The sequence below is a fragment of the Cyclopterus lumpus genome, chromosome 5 (assembly GCF_009769545.1).
Source record: "Cyclopterus lumpus isolate fCycLum1 chromosome 5, fCycLum1.pri, whole genome shotgun sequence".
In the NCBI taxonomy this organism is placed as follows: Eukaryota; Metazoa; Chordata; class Actinopteri; order Perciformes; family Cyclopteridae; genus Cyclopterus; species Cyclopterus lumpus.
The window spans coordinates 19,011,092-19,033,919 of NC_046970.1; the positions used below are offsets into that span (position 1 = coordinate 19,011,092).

Consider the following 22,828-nt stretch of genomic DNA (forward strand, 5'->3'; position numbering starts at 1 on the left):
CACATTCTGAAGTACAATTTCAAGGTACTTGTTCTTGAGGTTACTTCAATAGTTCTATTTCTGCTACTTTATAGGGTACTTCTAATCCACTACACAGAAGCAAATGTACATTTTTCTGCACTACATGTATTTGATAACTTTAGCTACGCCTACATTGCAGATTCAGATTAATCATACAAAAACATTCAACAAATAAATGATGTATTATTGATAAGATCTAAATGATACTCAGGGGTAAAGTCACAAGCCATTATATGCCATTATATAAAGTAATTGAATCACCAGTTACAACATTGAGGTTATGTAACCTGTTATGTTATGTATTAGTATGATGTTATTGTTTCGGGTTTTACCATTTAAAGTGCCTTTGAGTACCTTTAAAAGCGCTATTCAAATCAAATGTGTGATTATTATTATTATTTACACGTTAATACATCAACAAGGCGAATCGCATAATACAAAATTAATTATTCTGAAATGGGCCATTCTTTATAATTGAGAACTTTTACTTGTGGTACTTTAAGTACATCGACTAAGAAGTTTAAGAAGCCTATATTTTAAAGCTAAAACTTTACTTTTACTTAGGCTAATTAAAATAATTCATTGTTTCCTACCACTGAAAACAATGAATGAGAGATACAGTAGCAGTACATGTGCACTGCTGGTCTTGCGTAATTTCCTCACAACGACCTACATTTCCCGACAACCCTTTCGGCCGGTAAAACGTAACCACACGTTGCCAATAACTTCAAACAGACCTTTCGGAGCCTGTCAGCTGTGTGTCGCCTGGCTGTGCTGCTTCTTGAGAACTGGAAACATGCTCTCCTTCGCCCTGAGACGAGTCACGCGGGTACGTGGATTAATGGGTACTGGTTGTGTGTCAATGTTTCTTTGACGGTGTGTTTGAGTTCTGTAAGTTAACTTAACCGGGGTTTCTTTACGGTTGAACCGCGAGCTAGCTTAACGTCAATACGGTTACGACAGTTGTGGGTCGACTGTCCACCTGCACCTCATCAAGTCACCACATGTAAGAATGTTTGGGGCAGTTAACCGCGTGCTATCTTTTGTGCCCTGTTCATATTACACATTTGACATATTGCCCGCTTGTTAGCCGATGCGCTAGCAGGCTAGCTCTGCGTGCATGTTATGCAGCTGCAGTTGTGTCCACGTAATGATGCAACAGCGACTGCTCGGTTTCATCATGCGGTTCAACTGCAAGAAGAAAACACGCCACGCGTCTTTGTATCACCAACCAGGCGCGATGTGACGACCTCTTTGGGGTTATTTAGAGACGGTAACTCAATGCAATTATTATATATTTAATCAGAATTACACGCATGTTTGTGTGGAGTTAAGTGAGAAGCCTCGGGAATTGGTAACTCTGTGCAAATAATGCAAGAGTATGTATTCAGTGAAGGCCTCATAATAACGTTCAAAGGGCAAAATGAAGTATGCTGCAGGAGTACCGAGGAATATTAACTTTATACTTTGAGATAATTATGTAACAGATAAGGCTGTTTTTGTCAAAGCAATAGTCATTGTTTTAGCTGCATCAAAAGAGTGTTGCTTCTGAAGCAGTACTTTAGGGTCGCTGCAAGAATAATGTAAGCCTACTTTTCCTAATTTATATAATTGTAATATAGTTGTCTTGATATATTTGGTGAATCAAAGCTCCACTTACCTTGTATGCCCCAATTACCTGTTTTATAAGGTAGCTCAAATTAATGATACAACTTGTGGAAAGTATTTGGAAATACCTTTCAGCATAGCTCATGACAATTCAAAACCACCAACAATCCACAGCCACCCTTTCTGAACCCAATCCATCACAATCTGAACATTACAACCTCCAAGTATTTATTGCCGGTTTGTAAATATTATCTTATACTTCAAAGAAAACCTTTTGAAATGGCGTTAACAATTTAACTTTTATTAGTAGTTCTTGAGTACAGAACTACATTACAATGTAGAATGGGTTAAATATTAGCATTTTCTATTATTATTATTATTATTATTATTATTATTATTATTATTTTAAAATGTTAGGGTAAATGTAGGCCCCTTGATAAAAACATGTTTTTAATGACCAATTAGTTGCCCAGTGATCTCATTTCAAAGATATTAGATTTTATAATTTGACAGCCCTTTTAATTAAATACTTTGCTTGTTGAGTTGAGGCATCAGGGTGATGGAGGTGTTGGGAGGGAAAAAAAGTTGGTTGAGGGCTATTAATATCCTAATTTTGAACTTTATGGAGTGACCTATTTTGGAGATGCAAATGTTATGTATTTTCTCAAACAACTAGGCTATGAGACGTTTGTGCCAAAGTTGTGTGGCATGTATTCAGACCTAGTTTTTATAAGTCACTGTGTGTTTGAAGTTTCCCAATATACTAACTGATTCACATGCATGCATGCTTTTCCTATTGGTGGTAATTGGTTTAGTGTGCATCTTAATTGAAGTCCAGAAGGACTCACAAGACCCTTGTTTCTTTTTTGGTTAAGGAATGCAGTGTCCCCACATGATCTGTGTGTGTGTGTGTGTGTGTGTGTGTGTGTGTGAGAGGGAGAAAGAGATTGTACCTGTGGATAGTATCTGTTGAAAACGATGGTTTTCTACAGATACTGGTCATTATGGGGGTGGTTGCTCTTAAATAGGCCAGTTGCTTCAGGTTATGGATTCTAGTTTGTCAATTTTGAAAAACTTTTTTCCCAGTACGAGAGGCCAAAGAAACAAGGCTCTCAGCTGTCACTTTTCTATCCATGCCTACATTATATTAATTTAGTTAAAGAGAACATTTCTCTATAGATTCTGTTTTATATATTTTCAACTACTACATTCATTTTATAACAATTTTAGGCTGTTGAAATAACTTGCTTCTTGTGCAGATGATGCTTGAATTACATGGATTTTGTTCCACATGAATTCTCCCTTCTCACCATATAAAGACATGTTCAATATGTACTGGCGGATAAAGCACCTAGACAATCCAGCATTTAACAATTTGCCGAAACATTGAGTTAAAAATGACATTTAAATTGTAAACTTAAATACAGAAAAGTGAGTGTGAATATCACAGAATGTAGCTTTTAAATTTTTTATTTTTGCTTTGTGAGACATTGGAGAAAGAAAATGGGCTAAAATTCAGTTTGACAGTCTATCTCTACTTTCTTTCTTTTTTAACCGGTGGTGTTCGTAAGGACTGCAACACAGAGGTCTGCTCAAACATCTTTTAACTTTAAGGGCTGCTGTGCTGAATCCTTACAAATAGTAAATTCTCGGTAATAAATATGCCCTTTTTACTTTTTCAGTTTTTAAACATGCAGAAAAGTAACACGCTTTAAAAGAAGATGTTCCAACATCTGAAGCAGTTTGTTAACTTTCTGCTCCTGCTTGACAATAATTTACTGGTTTGACCTTGGTCTTGTCTGGCTACAACTGGACAAGAATAAAGTCAACGTGCTCTAATGTAACCAGCATCTATAAACTGAAAGACTCGAGACAACTATTAATCTCACAACCAGGAAAACATTTTTCTTTAAATGTTTTATCTACTACTATAAATTGACCCAGAAATAGTTGTCGGTGTCACCCTGAATGCAGCCAGTCTGGCTTCCTCACTTCCCACACCGAAACCACTAAAATTCCAATTTAATGCTTTCATACCCATACTATTTTGACAACTAACGTAACGCTATCACAGCAGAGTTATTTTTTGCTATTTGAATTCATTTAGAAGGAGCAGAACAAATGCATTGTTCAGGTTTCATGAAATCTTTTTTGCTCCTGTTTGCGCACATCTTGATAGTCACAAAAGGTACACAAAGTTTTCTGCATCCAAATAGAAGTGCTGGTTCAGGCTTCTCAAATGTGCTGCTTCTATTGGTCTCATAACATTGAATATTTAACTGTAAAAACATCACATGGGGTAATGGAAAATTATACCAGGTGTTTCTGATATGTTATTGACAAAATTATTCATTGATTAAATTATTGGCAGATAAATAAAATAACAATGGTTAGTTGCAGCCCTAGTTTAGTCACATTTGCTTCACCTGCCATACTGTCCATAATGTTTTCTTGAGATTTATGCTACTTTGAATTGAAAACCCACATAAGCTGATTTCCGCTCCATTTACTGATGATGTGAGAATAAAGTAAGTATGTTTATGCCTGATTTAGGTGGCTCAAAATTGCCCTTAGTTGGCCCAAACAAGATTTTACAATGCATAAAATAAATAAAATCCAGTTAAAGGAGCAGTGAGTAGTAATTTGTGGCATCTAGTGGTGAGGTTGCAAATGGCGCCCATTTGAATACCCCTCCCTTTGAGAGAGAGAGCCGTAGAACTACTTTGCCCATTAGGTAACATAAAATGGGTCCTTTTGGTCTGTCCTGTCTGCAACTGTAGAAACATGGCAAAGCAAGATAGAAGTACAACATGGCGGACTCTGTGTAGAAGACCTGTTCCCTATGTAGATATACATGGCCATTTCTAAGTTTAAGGTGACAATACACTAATCTAAACATAATATTGAATATTCTGCCAATGAATCCTACTAGATCCTACGCACTTTTACTCTTAAGTATGTCTATTTTTGATTTAACAAACTATGCACTTGACAGGGACAATGAGAGGGTTGTGGGCACAGGCACACTCAATGCCAATACAATACCAACAGTACAGTCCACCGCACGCACCAGATGCCCAGTGTAGAGCTTTTTCACCATCATCGCCATCACCACAAAAAGTGTTGTGGAACAACTACAGCATATATGTATCGTTCCACTGCCTACACCTCCTGAAAATTGGCTTTGTTGCCAGCATCGCTTATGTCTCTGATTGTCTCCTTGACAACCCTTTGACCCGAATACAGTGGATTCGCCCCTGGACTCAGCCGCCGTCCCTTCACGCCTCTTCACCCCATCCAGATTTCTCAGTCTAGTGTTATCTAAACTGAATCGCGAGGCAATTTGTAACGGACAGCTCTGCTATTAGTCAGTGACAGGGAAAGAGGCAACTACGTGTCGGACTGACGGATGCTGCTGTCCTGTTGACACTTCTTCTCTCTACCCTTACATATCATCTTTTTTTTCTTTCTTTAGTGTCTCCTGCTTAGTCTTTTCTCTTTTGCTTCTGTTACCTGGCTGATTGTTGTTTGGTGCAGCCACTGATGGACAGCAGTCATCTGTAAAATTGACTCATCAGGAGCTGCTTCAGGAAATGGGCAAAATAATACAGAACTAGGATTAATAAAATAGTTTTCTTTCTTCCTTTTACTTCCTCTGCCATTTGTCTTTGGGCACAGATGTTTGGCAGGAAAGGCAAACTGCCAATAATTACCTTATCATTGTCACTCGTATGCAGTGCATCTGTGGCTCTGCCATTATCTCGTGCTCGGCGTCCAGGTTGATGTGGTCCCGCCCCTTTTCTCACAGCAAAGTTTTCATCAAGTTCACCTTCAAACGACAGCATCATCTGTCGCCTAAAAATAGTCCAGCTGTGACATATTCGGTGCTTGTATCTTGACTTTCACTTTTCTTGGATCAGTTTCTTGTTTATTAATTAATCTTCCGTAATGATCAGGGCTGGGAAGTGAGGCAGGAAAGTGGAGCGACAGACCACAGGGACTGACCTGCGTGTTTGTTTAAGCTCAGTGCTGTCTCATTCGGATGCCATGGAAGTGATAGTGATGACAAGGCGAACTAATAAAAACGCCACATGAGTGCCACTTGGCTGAGCGTGCTTAGCAGCTTTGAGGGACAGGATCAGGGTGGGGAAAGGAAAGCAGGGATAGAGGAGGAGGAGGAGGGAGAGTCACCCTTGTCTGTTTTGCAGTCGTCAGTAGCGCTATAGCCATGGCAGTGCTGGCTTGTGTTGGGTTTTTCTGCCACTGCTTTCCCAAGCCTTGGTGTGTCCCAGCAGAAGTGCAGACAGCGAAGGACAGTTCCCGTCAAGATTTAATGACCCGTGTGATTTCTCAGCGAGAAACTTGTCCTCTGAGGCTGCCCGACCTGTCTCCCCAGGCCTTCATCTCTTCCAGAACCCAGAGAGGGGGGGGGGGGGCTTCTTCTCCCCTTTCCACCACCGCTACTAGTGACAGAAGGCCAGAGTAGAAACTGTTAGATATCGGCCATTAATGTGCAAGTTGCTGCCCCTGGTGTCACCGCCACCCCAGGGAGCAGATGAAGAGGTGGAGTAGAGAGGATGGGCCTATCAGCGATGGAGTAGATAAACTATCTGCAAGCTGTTCCTAAGGATAACGTGATCTTATTAACTGTTCATTACAAAGAATGTGTTGAATTATGAGACCAAGGTTGGCCAGAAAGCTTTTATTCTGTGCAACATAAAAAAATTAAATACAAAATGTCTTGAATTGTGTGATAAACTAGAGTTGGTTTCTCTGAAATATTTAGTGCATTACATTTTTGCACTACATTGAAAAAGCGTGATATATATATATTTTTTTTTTAACATTTATTTCATATGGGTGTCCTCTTCCAGTGCTGAGCATTGTGTTAATTGCTTTTTAATGGAGCTATTAAAGGGAGCTTGTCCCTCACACCCCAGCACACCTGTACAGATGATAACTATAGGTGTTCTCAACACCGAGTCATCATATTGTTGATTAAATGACGGGATTGAGTCACTTCGTTGTCAATGCTATCAACCTGTCATGGAGTGTTTTCTTTCTTTCCATTTCTGTGTTTTCTCCCACACAGTCACAGTGCCCGCTCTGTTGATAAGGGAACTTAAGCACATAAGTGCACACATAAAGCACAGCTGTAATGCAGTTCAATATGTCTGTATTGTCAACGCTTTTATACCTATGGAAAGTATCTACTGTATGCAATACCAAGCCTGAAATTTAGTGTTTGAATAATCCATCACAGGCATAGTGCATAGAAGAACCAGGATTGAAGGCAGTATATGATTCGTGTTTAACTTTAAAAAAAGAAACAGAGAAAATTGTATGGACTCTGCACACTCACGTGATCAGCCATTGCAGCAGCAGCAGCAGAACTTGCCAGCCCCAGTCTAGATTAGATAAGCGGGAAGTGCTGAATCTGTTCTCTATATGTCTCCTTCGGCACACTGGGGCTGTAAAAGTCAGTCCCCCAGTTTGTAGAAGTGCTGATAGAGGCATAATTGAACAACCACGCTGATTATTGATATCATGCAAACACACCAGTTTCTAATTATACCGGGCTACATATTGGAGTGTAGGAACAGAGGGCGGGGGGGGGGACTTCAAATGTCTCCTTATTTATATACGACAAGTCAGGGTGTTACTTCAAATAAGTAAAATGATCAAAATACATTCTGTAGAGAAATATTGCTCCGTGTAACGTCTCTTATGTTCTGGTTGCTCTTTATGGGTGGAGCCCCAGCTAGTTTAATCTTTATAGATGATAATAAACATTCTCTGTGGGCCCCTTTTTGTATTTCCTGTTGCAATGTTTGTTAATGCAGTGGCTGATGGGAAGTAAACCTGGACAAAAGGTGTTTCCCTAGCAACAGAATGGCAATGAAAAGCTCAAAAATGCATGTTATACACCCACATTTTTGATATTTTTCTCATTTTGTAGCTGCAATACTTCATACTTTTATTAAAGCAATGGACATTTTCAGTGCAGTGGTTTCGTATGAATGGCAAAATGAGACCCATTTTGGTCCAGAATTAGAAAATGTGTTCACAATAATCTGTTTAAAACTAATATGCTTTCAATTGATCCTTTTCCTTATCGCTCTCATCATATCCTCCAATTGTGCAACTTCTCATGTGCTCACAGCCACTGTGCCAGCGAGCCCCGGTTCGTCTCAGTGTACGCGGTCAGCAGTCCCACGCCGCCACCCGTGCAGTGGATGAAGATCGTCCGTGGACAGGCCAGGAAAGCCTGGCTGAGGACGACCCCGAGATGTGGGATCTGCTGCTAAAGGAGAAGGACAGGCAGTGCCGCGGATTGGAGCTCATTGCGTCTGAGGTAAGACGTCTTGCTTTTATCAATAATGTTTTATTTGACCAGTTAATTACAAAGTAAAATATTATTTCATTAGATCAGCCTTTAGTACAATATAAAGACTAATCCTATACCATTTGGTACTGATTGAGTTTACACATTTTTAAAGAAAGACAGTCGGCAGCACCTCCACCGTATGTTGGGAATGGAGATGGCCTCATCACCTCTGATTCAATGTTTTGTCAAAATGAATGGATAAATGAATAGTCTTGCTAGCCTCATGGATATCTATTCTGGTTGTTTCTTTTTCTTCTTTTATCCATATCACTGCTGGCAGCATTGATTTAAAAAAGCCTGTCAGTGGTTCATCTGGACTCATTCTGTAGATAAATACAGTATGCACAGCACATCCAGTACAAGATGAAATGGGTATTTCATTTGAAATTAATACACTGCAAATGTATTAATTCTTGATTTTTATTCCTACCTTATCTTGCGGTTGTGTTTTTTTTTTAGGTTGTGTAAATATATATTTTATCGCAGTACATTTTCTGTTTTTTTTTTTTATATTTAAGGGACTTGCTAGGACAGTAAAACTGACTTTCTGGCTCAAACACAAATGATATTAAAGATATCATGAACTCTGCCTAGTGTTGTTTAAAAGAATAAATTCATATTATTTCATTGTAGCTTCCTAAATGGTGAAAACGCTTATAGGATACAGTACGTTTTGTAAGCCAGAATCGTCAGTCGTTACAAAAACATGTGGGTTACTCTTTGTTTCCATTCCGAGGCTGGATGGTGTCAAATAAATAATATTACTATTCAAAAGAGCAGAAGAGGTTTTTATCTTGTATTGTTCTTGCTCTCTCCTCCTGTTTCTTCTTCGCCACAGTAGTTTTTCAGTGCCGTATACTGGCCCCTCTCTACACAAAGCCTGACTGTTCTAGTGTGAGATAAAGCTGATATCTTCATTCTGCCTCCTCCCCACCTCACTCTGCGAGGCACATCACAGTAACAGCTCGGGAAGGCATTCCTTGAATGAAAAGACTACCACACACACACACACATTCACACATGCACTCTCACACACTTCAAGGCGCTGAGACGCAAATGTATTTCCTTTTGTATTAAATGCAGAGTTGTCTGCATGACAGACGGACGCACCAGAGAGCTTTTCCTGGAGCTGTTATCTGCCTTGATCTCCTCTTGGCTTCTAGGTGAAGCATTTACATAACCACACACAACATGCATACACACCTACGCACACACTCAGTGTGGAGATGAGACTGTACTATTTGTTCTTGTGTCAGACTTTATAACTGGCCAGTGTGATAATGTACAGTAAGTGTTGTCAGGGGTCCATACCAAAAGTTACTGTACAGAGTCAGGGTTGCATTTGTGAAGTATATGCAACAGGTAGTCACTCTAAAGGTATCAAATGTAGATTGGTCACATTTATTTTCTTAATATAATATTTGAATGTGTTTTTTCACATAACATATTTGCTTACAGTAAGTTTAGTATTTTGCATAATGCGCCATACTATACACATTTGTAAAATAACTTTGAGGAGAGAAGAAAAGTGACGTTGATACATTTTGGATGACATTTCTGCATCTCCAGCATGCACAAAATACATATAGCTTTCAACTAACAGCAATACTTTACTACTCAAAAAAGAAATATCATTAGAGGCATTAGTGAGGTAAAGGTTCATGATGGGTAATGACAAGTAGAAGATGAACAGGAAGTTGTAACAGTTAAAGATTATTTTATTATTAATAAAGATGACCATTTATTGTTTTGACGAATCATTTGATCCTTGAAATGTCAGAAAACTGACATTCCTATAGCCCAAGTTGACCAGCAAAAAAGTTAAAAATTTTCGAGCTCGAAAAATGTTGATTAATAGAGTTCCGTTAAAATAAATCGAATGAATCATTCTGTTGAAATCAGGCTAGTAAAATGTGTCAGTGAGTCCAATACAAGTTACTGATATTGCATAATAAACAGAAATATTTAACATGTCTTCATCTTCCAGCACACAGACAAGATATAAAGAGAACTTTTAGGTTAAAATTAACATGCTTAAAAAAAGATGTTTTTCTTCCATCTCAGCATGTGCTGAAAAGTTTATTACATTATCTTGTATCCTGCAGCAGCGAGACGATAAGCATTGTGATGTGCAGAGTGTTAGTCTATGGAAGTCCAGAGGTTCAATACTGTAATGATTGCCTTTAGCTGGAGGGGGATTTCTCACTATCACTTAACAGTCTTTAATTTGCCGTCCTTGTCCCTTCTGTCCACTCAAGCCATTGATCTGTGTGTGTGTGTGTGTTCTCACCACAGAATTTCTGCAGTCGAGCAGCTCTGGAAGCTCAGGGCTCCTGTCTGAACAACAAATACTCTGAAGGCTACCCAGGGAGAAGGTGAGTGTTTATTGAGCCACACCCCAGCTTTCTAACACTGTTACTATATTGTCTGCTTCAGGATATTTGTTACATTTTTTCCCACATAAACACACACATTAGACATCCGCTGGTTCATACTGTGTTCTCTAGCTTGCCCTATAGTAGTACATGCCAACCACACAGCAAATAATCCACAGCCTCTGCTTCGCCAAATAAGATTCCTGAGGGGATACATTGGAAGAATTCAGTGTCCAGGCTGGTAGTTGAACGTTTTCTATTTTCTATTATTTCCCTCAGATAATTCACATTTCTTGGGAGCAAACAGAGAGCTGACCTGTTTTGAATTTCTTATTTGATGCCATTGATTCCTGGAATTACAAGCCTACCATAAATCTCCCTTCCACTGAATGTGTTTTTGACTTTTTTTTTAATGCTCTTCCCCCCACATCCTACTCATCTGCTGTTTGCACTTAAATGCAATGAAACCAAAGGATGATCTCACTGAATGAGTGGTTTGTAAAGTAGCCATCTGTTGCTCCTTCATCTGTAACTGAAAAGGTTTGATGAGCGTTATCACCTGAGATGACCCAGATTTTCTGTGGTAGTTTTGGTCTAGATCAGGGGTCTCAAACTTAATTTAACTGGGGGCCGCTGGAGGTAGAGTCTGGGTGTATCAAGTATAAAAAAAAAAAAAGTACAACTGATTCAATCTTTATAAATAACAATTCAGAACATGAACGGGTTCTTCAGAGCATGAACGAACATGAACGGCTCTTCAGAACATGAACGGTTGAACGCGTTCTTCAGAACATGAACGAACATGAACGGCTCTTCAGAACATGAACGGGTTCTACAGAACATGAACAAGCATGAACGGTTCAACAGGTTCTTCAGAACATTAATGGTTCTTCAGAACATGAACAGTTGAACGGGTTCTTCAGAACATGAACGAACATGAATGGTTCTTCAGAACATGAACAGTTGAACGGGTTCTTCAGAACATGAACGAACATGAATGGTTCTTCAGAACATGAACAAGCATGAACGGTTCTTCAGAACATGAACGGTTCAACAGGTTCTTCAGAACATGAATGGTTCTTCAGAACATGAACAGTTGAACGGGTTCTTCAGAACATGAACGAACATGAATGGTTCTTCAGAACATGAACAGTTGAACGGGTTCTTCAGAACATGAACGAACATGAATGGTTCTTCAGAACATGAACGGTTGAACGAGTTCTGCAGAACATGAACACGTTCTTCAGAACATGAACAGTTGAACAAGTTCTGCAGAACATGAACAGTTGAACGAGTTCTGCAGAACATGAACACGTTCTTCAGAACATGAACGGTTCTTCAGAACATGAACGGTTGAACAAGTTCTTCAAAACATGAACAGTTCATCAGTGAGTTTGGACCTGTACTTTGACTTATTAAAGTTCATGGTGGAGAAGAGCTTTTCACACAGATATGTGCTCCCAGAAAGGCTTATGGTCCGCTTGAACATCTTGGAAAGCTCAGGGAAGGTGGGGGCTTGTCCACTCACCTCCCTGAACTTGGCTTTGAGTTCAGAGTTGCACTGCAGGTCCAAACATCTGAAAAGTGTCTCTGTGTGTCTTGAAGTCTGCAAACCTGTGATCAAATTCCACCTGTAGCTTTACAATGGCATCAGCATACTTCTCACCACTGAATGTTGTGCATACATTAGTCTGCTGTAGTTCAGTGGGGAGAGTCCCGTAACCACAAGGTAGCCGGTTCGATCCCCGCTCTCCCCATAGTTCATGTTGAAGTGTCCTTGAGCAAGACACTGAACCCCCAGTTGCTCCCGGGGCGCTTCACTGCAGTCCTCTGCTCCTTAATAACTAAGGATGGGTCAAATGCAGAGAAGAGTTTACCCACGGGGAGCAATAAAGGATATAATATTATTATTATTATTAGTGCGTTGCATGCCGGGAAATTGCGTTTTCTTTTTGGGCCGCAGTGGAAATGTTGTTTTTGACAACAAATAGTGAAGTAGAATATTGAATCAGATAAAAAGATGTTGGGAATTTTGGAAAAGATTGCATCAATTTTTTTTTTTTCCATACATTTTAACTGTTGGACTGAAGACTTCATGGATTGTGGCGGTCCATTCATACATTGTCATATATAGGTTTCTTCCCTTTTTTTCCCGTGAAAGGTTATTTTTGGTGAGTTTTCCTGATCCGATGTGAGGTCCTGGGACAGGGATGTCGTATGTGTACAGATTGTAAAGCCCTCTGAGGCAAATTTGTGATATTGGGCTATACAAAATAAACTGAATTGAAAATTGAACGACTGAGACAATTACAGAGATGAGGACTCGACGCAGTGTTCACTGTTTGAGGAGAGCGAGACGGAAAGGGGAAGAGGAGGTGGAAGGTGGATTGCAGTGTCTATATTGCTTCTTTTTCTGCCAGAAAAGCGCTGGAATGTCAATGTTATGAATTAAGCAGGTAATTTGCATGAGTGATGCGTCTCCTATCAAATGGGCTGATGGTGTCTCTTGTTCCACCCCCCCATTCATTCCCTCAGATACTATGGTGGAGCAGAAGTGGTCGATCAAATTGAGCTGCTGTGTCAGAAACGAGCCTTGGACTCCTTTGACCTGGACCCAGCTCTGTGGGGTGTCAACGTCCAGCCGTACTCTGGTTCTCCCGCTAACTTTGCTGTCTACACGGCCGTGCTCAAACCCCATGACCGCATCATGGGCCTGGACCTGCCTGACGGAGGACAGTGAGTAGTCCCCACAGCGTTCCTTGTATTCTTCACCTGCACCCTGTCACTTATAATCTCTTATCCTCACAATTTTCTAAGCTGCCCTAGTTTTTCTTTTGCTGGTCGACACTAGTGCAACACTGGCACCTGGAAAAAGTTGGTTTCAAGGTTATGTAACTTTGTGTTTTACTTTCCATCTGTTGACATGTTCCTCTCTCTCCCCAGTCTGACACATGGCTACATGTCCGACGTGAAGAGGATCTCTGCAACATCAATCTATTTCGAGTCCATGCCATACAAGCTGAATGTAAGTCGAGAGCCCTTCTACTGATATCACCTAACATGTTGTGAGGGGAATGGGACAAGGCAGAGGAAGAGGCAGGTTGCATAATATAAAAAAATGTTTTAATGTATGTATACCTCTTTCAGTGTCAGATGAGACGTTTCTTCATTCCAATAGTTCCATTTTAATTTTATGTCGAAATCAAGGTAGGCGTGGTTTTCAGAATCGGTTGACTGACTTATGAACCGACCTCATCATGACCCAGTACTGTTGGTCAGAACTACCCATGTGTCGGAAGCTCCAGGCGTTTCAGACGTCCGATACCTGCCGGTGCAAAGCATTGCTTGTTCTGCTGCAGCACTCCAATCTTTCAGCTGTATTATTGATCATCTGTCTGTCTTTGTCAGTTTCTGCCCTTAATTTTACAGTCGGTATGAATTTGTGCAGGTATTTATAGGCAAACCGCACTAGTACTTTTTTACGGAATATTCGCAAGTGAATATGTTTATCAGTTGTTTTGCTCTGTCCCTGGAGAAAACGGTTACACTGAATAAAGACCAGTGTGCAGCTGTACCAGCAACACATGAAGCATATGTGCTGCTTACAATAAACCATACATCTTTTTATTATATTGTCAATATAGTACACAGATTGTTGTTGGCTTTATCCAAAGTTATTAAATGGATACAAAATAAATGACTGAAGAAGAAATAACAAGAATGTACAAATCTAAAATGAGCACAAGTATCTAAATATATGTCAAATATCTTTTGTCTTGGGCTGTCTTTGGAAAAAAATAAAGAAAAACAGGATATTTATTTAAATAAACCGAAAAGAAGAGAACACGTCCTCTTTGCTTTAGTGACCCCACAGGGACAACACAAGGCAGTGTGAGTAGGGACTTGGTGTCTAAACGTCAGCCCAACAAGCACTTGCTGGCAGGTGCTTGGCAAAAGAAGAGCATAAACGCAGGTGTTTTGGTGGATTTACTGTAGGGCCCCTTCACTCACAATGCAACCTTTCAGCCTTTTAGTTGAGTATATGGACAACATTCAAAGTGCTGTTTTCCACCAGCATTGAAATCTGTACAACCAGGGTCCCAAAGATCTGGGCGCATCGTATATTAGTATTTTATTCCTGGGGTCATAGTTGTGTGATGGTGTTGGTAGCGGCTGATGGATGGCCATGAGAGTCTGCATGTCCACACCTGCTGATGTATGGGCAGGCAAGACCCCTCTGCGAGAGAGATAATGGGAAATCGACAGGCTGGCCAGCACCACTGGCTCTGTCTTCACAATGAGCTGCTTGATGGAGTGAGGGGGCATCCATAGAGGTGCTCTGGAGATGGGAGATTATCAGGTTGTCTAAATAAAGCTTTCCCCCCTCTTTTTCTCTTCGGTTTCTTGTCCGTGTCTCCCATATTCTCCATCTTTTCTGTCTCCCACTTAGATTTTTCTGCTCCATCCTGCCGTCTTTCTCTCCCCTCTCCTCTCTGATGCTTGAAGGAGGAGTAAACGTGTGAAACTGGAGGTTCAGGAGCAAGGCACACTTGTCATTTGACTGTTCCAGTCCGACTCCATTTTGTGTGACTCAGATGTTCATCCCCCGCATAATGGATTGTCTAATATATCTCAAATTTCTTATTTTAATGAAAAGAGCAGATAGTCTCCAAACCAACCTCTGATCTGTTCAGCCTCATCATACCAGTTGAGTAGGTCCCTCAAAGGCTGAATTACGATAAGTAGGGGTGCATTACTGCAATTGCTCAATCTTCTTCGTTGATATGATGGGTTGAAATGTCTCCCTTCGATAAATTCCTTCCCTTTTTTTTTTAAGGTAGCCAAAGTACTTCAAATGCAGCTGCTTCAAATGGGGGGAAAAAACTGGATATGTTTGCTCTTCGTCTGTCAACTTTTTCTCATCCTCTTTTGTCCTTTCTTTTTCTATCCTGCTGACCCTTATTCTCATATTCATCCTCCACTTCTTTGCTCCCTCCTCTTTTTTTTTGTTTTCTTCTCTCAATCTTAATCTGTCTCCCTCTTTCTTTCTCTGCAGACTGCAACAGGACTCATAGACTACGACCAGATGGAAATGACGGCCAAGCTGTTCAGGCCCAAGCTCATCATCGCTGGCACCAGTGCCTATGCCCGCCTCATTGACTACGCCCGCATCAAGAAGGTGCATGGAGAACTCTCTCTGTATGCCAAACTCACCCAGCTTTTGTGTGTGTTTTTTGTTGTTGCTCTACCTCATCCTCTTTTGCTACCTGTTTTTTTTCATTATTCAATATGAAGGTCAGAGCAGCTTATCCCTCTTATCTAAAACTCAGTCAACCTTTTCCTCTGAAGTGTCAAACAGACCTGCTCCTTTTACTGATAGCTAGGATCACTCCCAACCATATCTTCACTAATTCTTTTCCCACAGTGGAGACCGGTCTGCTCTAAATACTGAGCATTCACTTACACACTTCAACGCAAACCAAATTGTAGTCTCACAACACGGATGCTTTCCCTTGCCCATTCAGCCGAACTGAACGCGTATACTCTCACTGACTCGCATGTGCAAGGCAGCAAGTTTTGACTGCACCCTTCACTGCTCTCTTTGGCAGTGCACAAGAGGCCCCTTATCTGTTTTGTTATACCCACCCGCTGATTCACTTCATTCACTCATGACCGCTTCCCTTTGTTGCTGCAGAGCCCCACTTTAGCTAGGACCGTCAGATCGAGTGTCCCACCATTACAGGACTGTTTTTATTAAGCACCATAACTGCTTTGCCACTAGACCTGAAGTGGGGCCATATTTTTTCTCTGGCATGTCTCTGTGGAACTGTTTACTGTTTTATGGCAGAATCTGCCAGGCCGGGCTCTTCTCCAGATTTTCAGTGTTACCTAGATTTGAGCAGCCTTTTTTTTTCTTTTTCTTTTTCCCCACTATCGGCATTCATCAGCGACTGCACATCACCCTCTTGTGTTCTTTACCCCCTCCAGTAACCTGCCATCTATCCTAATAAACATGTGCTGATCCAGTTTAGATACGAGTAGAAAGGAAGATTGTCATGATAATGAATATTAATTGGAACACTAAAAAGATTGTTTACTACAAGATTGTTTGCCAGCAAGTCATTTGCATGTTAGCAAGCTTTTTATTGTTGGTGCCTTTTTCAATAAATGCTGGCAAGAGACTGCAAGGATTTATTGAATTACGCTGTAATATTTCGGGCCTCTGAAGACTGCCTAAGAGTGTAATAACAGCAGCTCCTATTTGAAATATCTGCCCTTTGAGAAGATGGGTACTGCTTACAGATGTAGAGTTATCATCAAAACCGTGGGGCTAAAATGTAAATGTATTAGTGCCAAGAGATTTTATCTATTTTCTCCCATTTCAACACATACAGAGCACAGTTGGCACTCTATATCAAGATAATAATATATGCATAATTCTATATTTTGTATAAATATTTGGTCAGTTCACATGCTGGCTCTGTGCCCCAGATTTGAAATGAAGCAGTGACTAAAGCTGACGTGCTGAATTTCAGCTTAGTGGAGGTTTCCTTCTATATTGGGTTAATAGTATATGCATCTCTCCTCTTCGTGCATAGTCTCCCGCATTTAAAAATTACTTAACATACTGAAGAGGTTTTCATGGCCAAACACTGACTTACTTACACGTTACTGACTACAGTTGTTTCAACAATAATAACGATAAATGCTTGTGGGTCCTAAAATGTTAATATAATTTAATTTAAAATGTCCTCTTTCATGGTATACATTTGAATCCTAATTTTGTGTTTGTTCCCTCTTCCACCCTTTTTTTACCCTCAGCTGTGTACTGACATTAAGGCCTACATGCTTGCTGATATGGCCCATATCAGTGGCCTGGTGGCTACCAAAGCTATCCCTTCTCCCTTTGAACATTCTGACCTGGTCACCACTACCACACACAAGTCCCTCCGAGGAGTCAGGTAGGAACAAGAGGCATTTCAGTAAAATGTCATTAGAACTGCTGCATCATATTAGTTAGTTGTTTTATTATTATAATGCCACTTTTAGTATTTTGTGATGTTTTGATTCCCCTCTAATGAGATAGCTGATGTGCCTTGTTAGGTTGTAGAGAAAAAATACAATCGTAAAACTGCTTTGTCAGTTAATTAGTCTGTTCTGTTCAGGGCTGGCCTCATTTTCTATCGTAAGGGAGTTCGCTCAGTGGACAAGAAGGGGAAGGAGATCATGTACGACCTTGAGGACAAGGTCAACTTCTCTGTGTTCCCCTCCCTGCAGGGTGGACCACATAATCACGCCATTGCTGGTGTGGCTGTGGCACTGAGACAGGTCAGCACAACACACTAACGCCCAATTTGTATTGATGTAACACTTTATTACCTTGGTCTGGTATTTGCTAATAAGAAGTTGATAACTGGTAAATCCAATTCTACAGTGAAACAAAATCTTCCTATTGTGTTTGTTCTACATGATCTGCAACTGTTACTTATCTTCCTTAACTGTGAACTCTCTGGATCTTAATGTTGTGTGAGACAGCTATTGAAATTTAAACCATTACAGATGGAAAAGCAATGTCCCTCATGTGTAACCATATATGTTTATATAGTCAAAAGTTATTGTCTTGATATCTGATTAATCATTTCTCACCCCCAACTGAAAAACTTAACCCTTTTGTTGTTTTGTCTCTCTGTGTATCCAGACACAGTCTCCCATGTTCAAGGAGTATATCTCCCAGGTACTAATGAACGCCAAGTCTATGGCTGCAGCTCTTCTCAGCAAAGGCTACACCCTGGTATCAGGTAATCTAACTTGTATTAAAGCTTTTTTTGTAATTCACAAGGGACACTGGCCCAGCAAACGGCATAAATAAATACAGAAAAACACAACTCTGTCCATAAAGAGAAATGTCATGTCACAAAATGCTAATTGCAATGCCAGTGTAGCTGTCCTGCCAGTCAAGGAAATACAACCATATGAAAGTGGTCACTCTGGTTGTGAGTGAATGCTTGAAACTTGTACTGCATTTAATCCGCAGGCCTCAGCTCTTTTTTGATGTATAGCCTTCAATTGATACCCTAAAGAAATACAGACGTGTCCTGTGCTTACACACTGCATTGTGTGGATGCTCCTTTTTTTTTTAAATCCAATTTTAGATTTATTGTGTAAAAAAGAAAATTTGAAAGAGGAGTGTAGTTACACAGGAAAGTTGGTTCTTGTAATGGTTGAGGGAAAATGTATTACACTTATTTCCAATATACACCATTTTTAGTTAATTGGATGCATCTTACTTAAATCAATGCAGTCTAATATAACAGTCCTGCAATACTTCCTACCTTCATGAAGGTTGTATTCTGTTTTTGTTGAAACTTGAGAGATGTTTTGATTTAACTGTGATCCTTTCGGATGATGTAGTTTGTCTGTGATGTAGCCTACGATCATTGATATAAAAAGGAGGACAAAACAATAGAAACGCCTCTACCATGCATTACAGATCAACAACACTCTGAACTGCAGCCTCAGAAATGTTGAACTAGACTGCATTACTGGTAGCTTGGTGTACCTATGAAGTAAAACGTATCTGCATCAGATTAAAATAAAGCAGATATGCTGACAAATGCACGAGAAAGATGAAGATGTGACTCATTGGATGGCCCTGACAACACATTACTGAACAATAATTTGGCCTCATCGTTAACTGCATGCTGTTTCATATCTTACAGCTAACAAATCTAGCAGCATTAACTCATTCACGTTAAACTCTTGTTGAGGTGGTCTGATCAAAGGCTTAAAAGGGCAGATTGTGTCTACAAAGCTTTGGACTTTCCTCCTCTTCAAAACCTTTACTAAGTGCTGAATATTTCAGACGGGACCGACAACCACCTGGTCCTGGTTGATCTGCGGCCTAAAGGCATTGACGGGGCTCGGGCCGAGAGGGTGCTGGAGCTTGTGTCAATCACCGCCAATAAGAACACCTGCCCCGGGGACAAGAGCGCCCTGACTCCTGGTGGCCTCCGGCTCGGTAAGGAGCAGCTTCACATTACACTACATTTAGCTTGACTCGGACAAGATCTTGTCATACTTATTATTAAAGACATTGGTTCTTATTTGTGAATTCAAAAAGGTTCCAACCTAAAAAAATACCTGAAACTTATGTCAAGTTAGTCACTTTAATATTAATTCAGCATGACGTATTCTGTATTTAACCACAAGGTGAGTTTTCTTTTGGTCAAATGTACTTTTCATTCAGCATCTTTACTTAATTTCACTCATTTTTAAAAAATGTAGTTCTGCATATGGAAATTAGTCGGCCACCAATCAAGCCACAAGCGCTGAGCAGATCATGATTAATTGAGTATGTTTGGGTTTTTAATCATCTTCCAGGAAGTTGAAGAGCTCCACATCCACACTGCCACATTTTTAGCATTGTCTTAAGGCGAGAAACTGCACTTATTACCTTCAACTGTTTATTTGATTGAGATTTGGTCTGCAACTAAACGACCCTTCGGCCATCAGCATCATTGTTGGTTTGTCCCATCTGGAGTCTGTGGATTTATTACTGATATTTCAAGAAGCTCCAGGGTTCTGTTATTTTCCAAAGACCATATGGTTCAGAAGTAGAATATAACGCAGGAAAATTTATTAGACAGTTAAAGCTGTAAAAGCAAAAGGAAGCGATTACCAGAATTAACTTTTATATTTCAAGCTAAAGATGTTGTGTTCTTTTCCATCCCAGGTGCTCCAGCCCTGACATCCAGACAGTTCAAAGAAGCTGACTTTGTGCAGGTTGTCGAGCTCATGGATGAAGGCTTCAAGATTGCCTTGGACGTCAAGAAAAAGACCGGTAAGCCTTCTGCCAGAGGGGAGGCCGATAACCATGTAGCCTGGTATTTGGCAAGAATATGGTCCTCAGCGTTTTGCCTTTTTTTTTTATTTGTAAAACTATGTAGATGTTAGAGAGGCCGCAAAAGTAAAATATGCTGTATGTTAAATTGTTGATGCAAAAGGCCCAATGGTGATAAAACAAAGGAAGCTAAATGACTAATGGGAAGCTGAGCCTTTTTTCTCCTGTCATCTTCAGGAAAGCTCCAAGACTTCAAAAACTTCCTCCTTCAGGACCCAGAGACCGTTGCTCGCATCGCCAACCTGCGGCATCGCGTTGAAGCTTTTGCCAGGCCCTTTCCCATGCCAGGCTTCCACGACCATTAAACCAAACAATATAGAGTCTGTGCGGCCATAACAGCCAGGTGGCGACAAGCTGGCTGAGTGTACAAGGCGATGGAGAAATGTCATGACAGTGAAATGCGGTTGCTGCCTGTGAAGCAGGCTGGCTCCTTTTCTTTCTTTTTTTTTTCAATCAGATCTAGAGAAACAACATTTTCTTTCTTTTTTTTTATATATATATATACTTCTTGTAATCCATCAATCCGTTAATGTAAAAACTCGGCCTCCCGTTTGTGGTCAAGAACCTATAAAGTAACAGTTTTTGTAGAACTGGAGAACATATTTTCTATTGTATGCGTAAAGATCGATCTCGGTTGTCATCACACAATTCCTTTAGTGTGGGTATGAGGGAAGAAGAGAAAATTAAACAACCAACAGCTCTGTGACTGGATTGGTATATAATTAGTTTTTTATAATGAGCTCTACTGAGAGGTCTTAAAGCTGTAAAGAGTCTTAATTAATGTCACTAATGTTTTAATTATATTCACAAGGAGATGTGTGCATGATGGCTTTCTTTTCTGTTCATCAAACCAGGTACACAAGGAGACTTTGAGGTGAACGGGTGGTCAACCGTACAACGTTATGCTGGCTTTTAGATTTATGTGGGGCACATTTTTTGAAGATCAGAAATGAACCCTAAATGTTGTCAAACATTATTTATCAAAGTTAGACCTTTTTAACTTTAAAGTTTTGTGTATCTTGTCTCTAAAAGTCAGATTACACAGGAGGTGGCCGAAATCATTTCAACATCTTACATTCTAAAAACCCAATAAAGCAACACTACAAAATGTATTTATGTTTACAGTTTTTTTTTTTTCTTTCTTTTTAATCAAATCAAATATATACTCTTTCTTATTGGCGCTATTGCAATGTCTTTTTTTGTTCCAGCAGATCAGTGATGTTAGATTTGAATTGCTAAATATTTTGTTATGATGGATGATTAACCAAATGGAATAATAACAGAAAATGTCATTGTAGATTATTTTATACGTTTACAAAGTATCTATACTTTTCTATGTATTGTTTAATAAGAACTAACCCTGTAACAGCCATCATTTTGCATATATCTTGAGGTTTCCAATACCAGCTGGTTTGTTGTACTAGAAGAAAGAGTATTTATAGTGCAGTCTGTCTAATATTTCACAATGGTGGAAATTGTGAAGCAGTATCTGGCTCCCAGAAGGGAAGTGTTGTCGTTATCACTGCATCAGTGAGAACTGTTTGAACTGTTCGTACAGCACAATCGAGAAAAGAGCGTTAAAATTGGTGTTTACTTTCTTACTTTGCACAAAACACTTCTAAAGTGAACCAAATCATATGAATTATCCACATCACACGTTTTTGACAGCAAAACTATACCAATAAGTATTTTACTACTTTGCTCATAAATCTTTTTGCCTTTTTATAATCTCTGATATGTTGCGGGCCTTTTTACTGTACACAGTTTGAGCTAACTTTCTTTTACAGAACATTTTATTAACTTTTAAGTGGTATAAACCGAGTCCTAATAAAATTCCATAATGCATCAATATTTGTGGTTCATCATTGATGGAGGAAGATGTGTTTCTGGGAGAGTATGAGGAGAATCACTTCTTATGATCGGTAGGATATACATATGTTTATGTGGAAGAGTTTGGATATAAAAATTCATCTCAGCCACTGAAGTAAGTTCAGATTCATCCTGAACTTGATTTCACCACTTTTTGCTGTATACTTTGTTCATAAATCTGATCCACTGAATGGAAATATTGTACTCCACTAAATTTATTTGACAGCTAGTTACTTTACTAATAACATGTAAAACACAAATCAAATGCTCAGTTTATAAAATAAGCATTTATGTTTTATATATATGTTTTAAATAATACTTGTAACGGAGTATTTTTCACAGTGCGGTATCGATATACTTCCAAGTTCCTCCAATGCTGTTTGTCAATGACCTCCAGTGGATTATTATATTTGATTATTTATTTCTGTCAATAAAAAGTTTGGTGACTGCGAGCTAACTAGTTCAGAGCCAGTACTTGGCGCTGACACACACACACATGCATGACAGGAGCTTATGACCTTTGGTAATTCCATGACCCCCCAAACCATTTGTACCACCCTTCCTGGTGGGGCGGGTTATTTAAACCATGAAAGCCTCACGTTGTCTGTGGTCCTGTGGCTTCACACCCACCCCCCTGTGACGCTGCTGTTTTGATGTACCATTGTA

The 22,828-nt window shown here is 39.8% G+C and overlaps 1 protein-coding gene across 2 annotated transcripts; it reads left to right on the forward strand.

Annotated features, from left to right (window-relative positions):
* Positions 1-733: 733 nt before the first annotated feature.
* shmt2 (serine hydroxymethyltransferase 2 (mitochondrial)) lies at positions 734-22,142 on the forward strand. Of its 2 annotated transcripts, none has more exons than XM_034532432.1 (12): positions 734-850; positions 7,793-7,984; positions 10,313-10,392; positions 12,928-13,128; positions 13,336-13,417; positions 15,449-15,571; positions 17,215-17,354; positions 17,559-17,721; positions 18,092-18,191; positions 19,256-19,411; positions 20,126-20,233; positions 20,471-22,142. In XM_034532432.1, exons 1-12 carry the CDS (start codon positions 818-820, stop codon positions 20,596-20,598), a joined length of 1,506 nt encoding a protein of 501 aa, XP_034388323.1. In that variant the 5' UTR covers positions 734-817; the 3' UTR covers positions 20,599-22,142. The 2 variants fall into 2 exon arrangements, with proteins under 2 accessions (XP_034388323.1, XP_034388324.1); XM_034532433.1 differs by lacking the exon at positions 734-850 and adding an exon at positions 1,177-1,294.
* Positions 22,143-22,828: the final 686 nt, after the last annotated feature.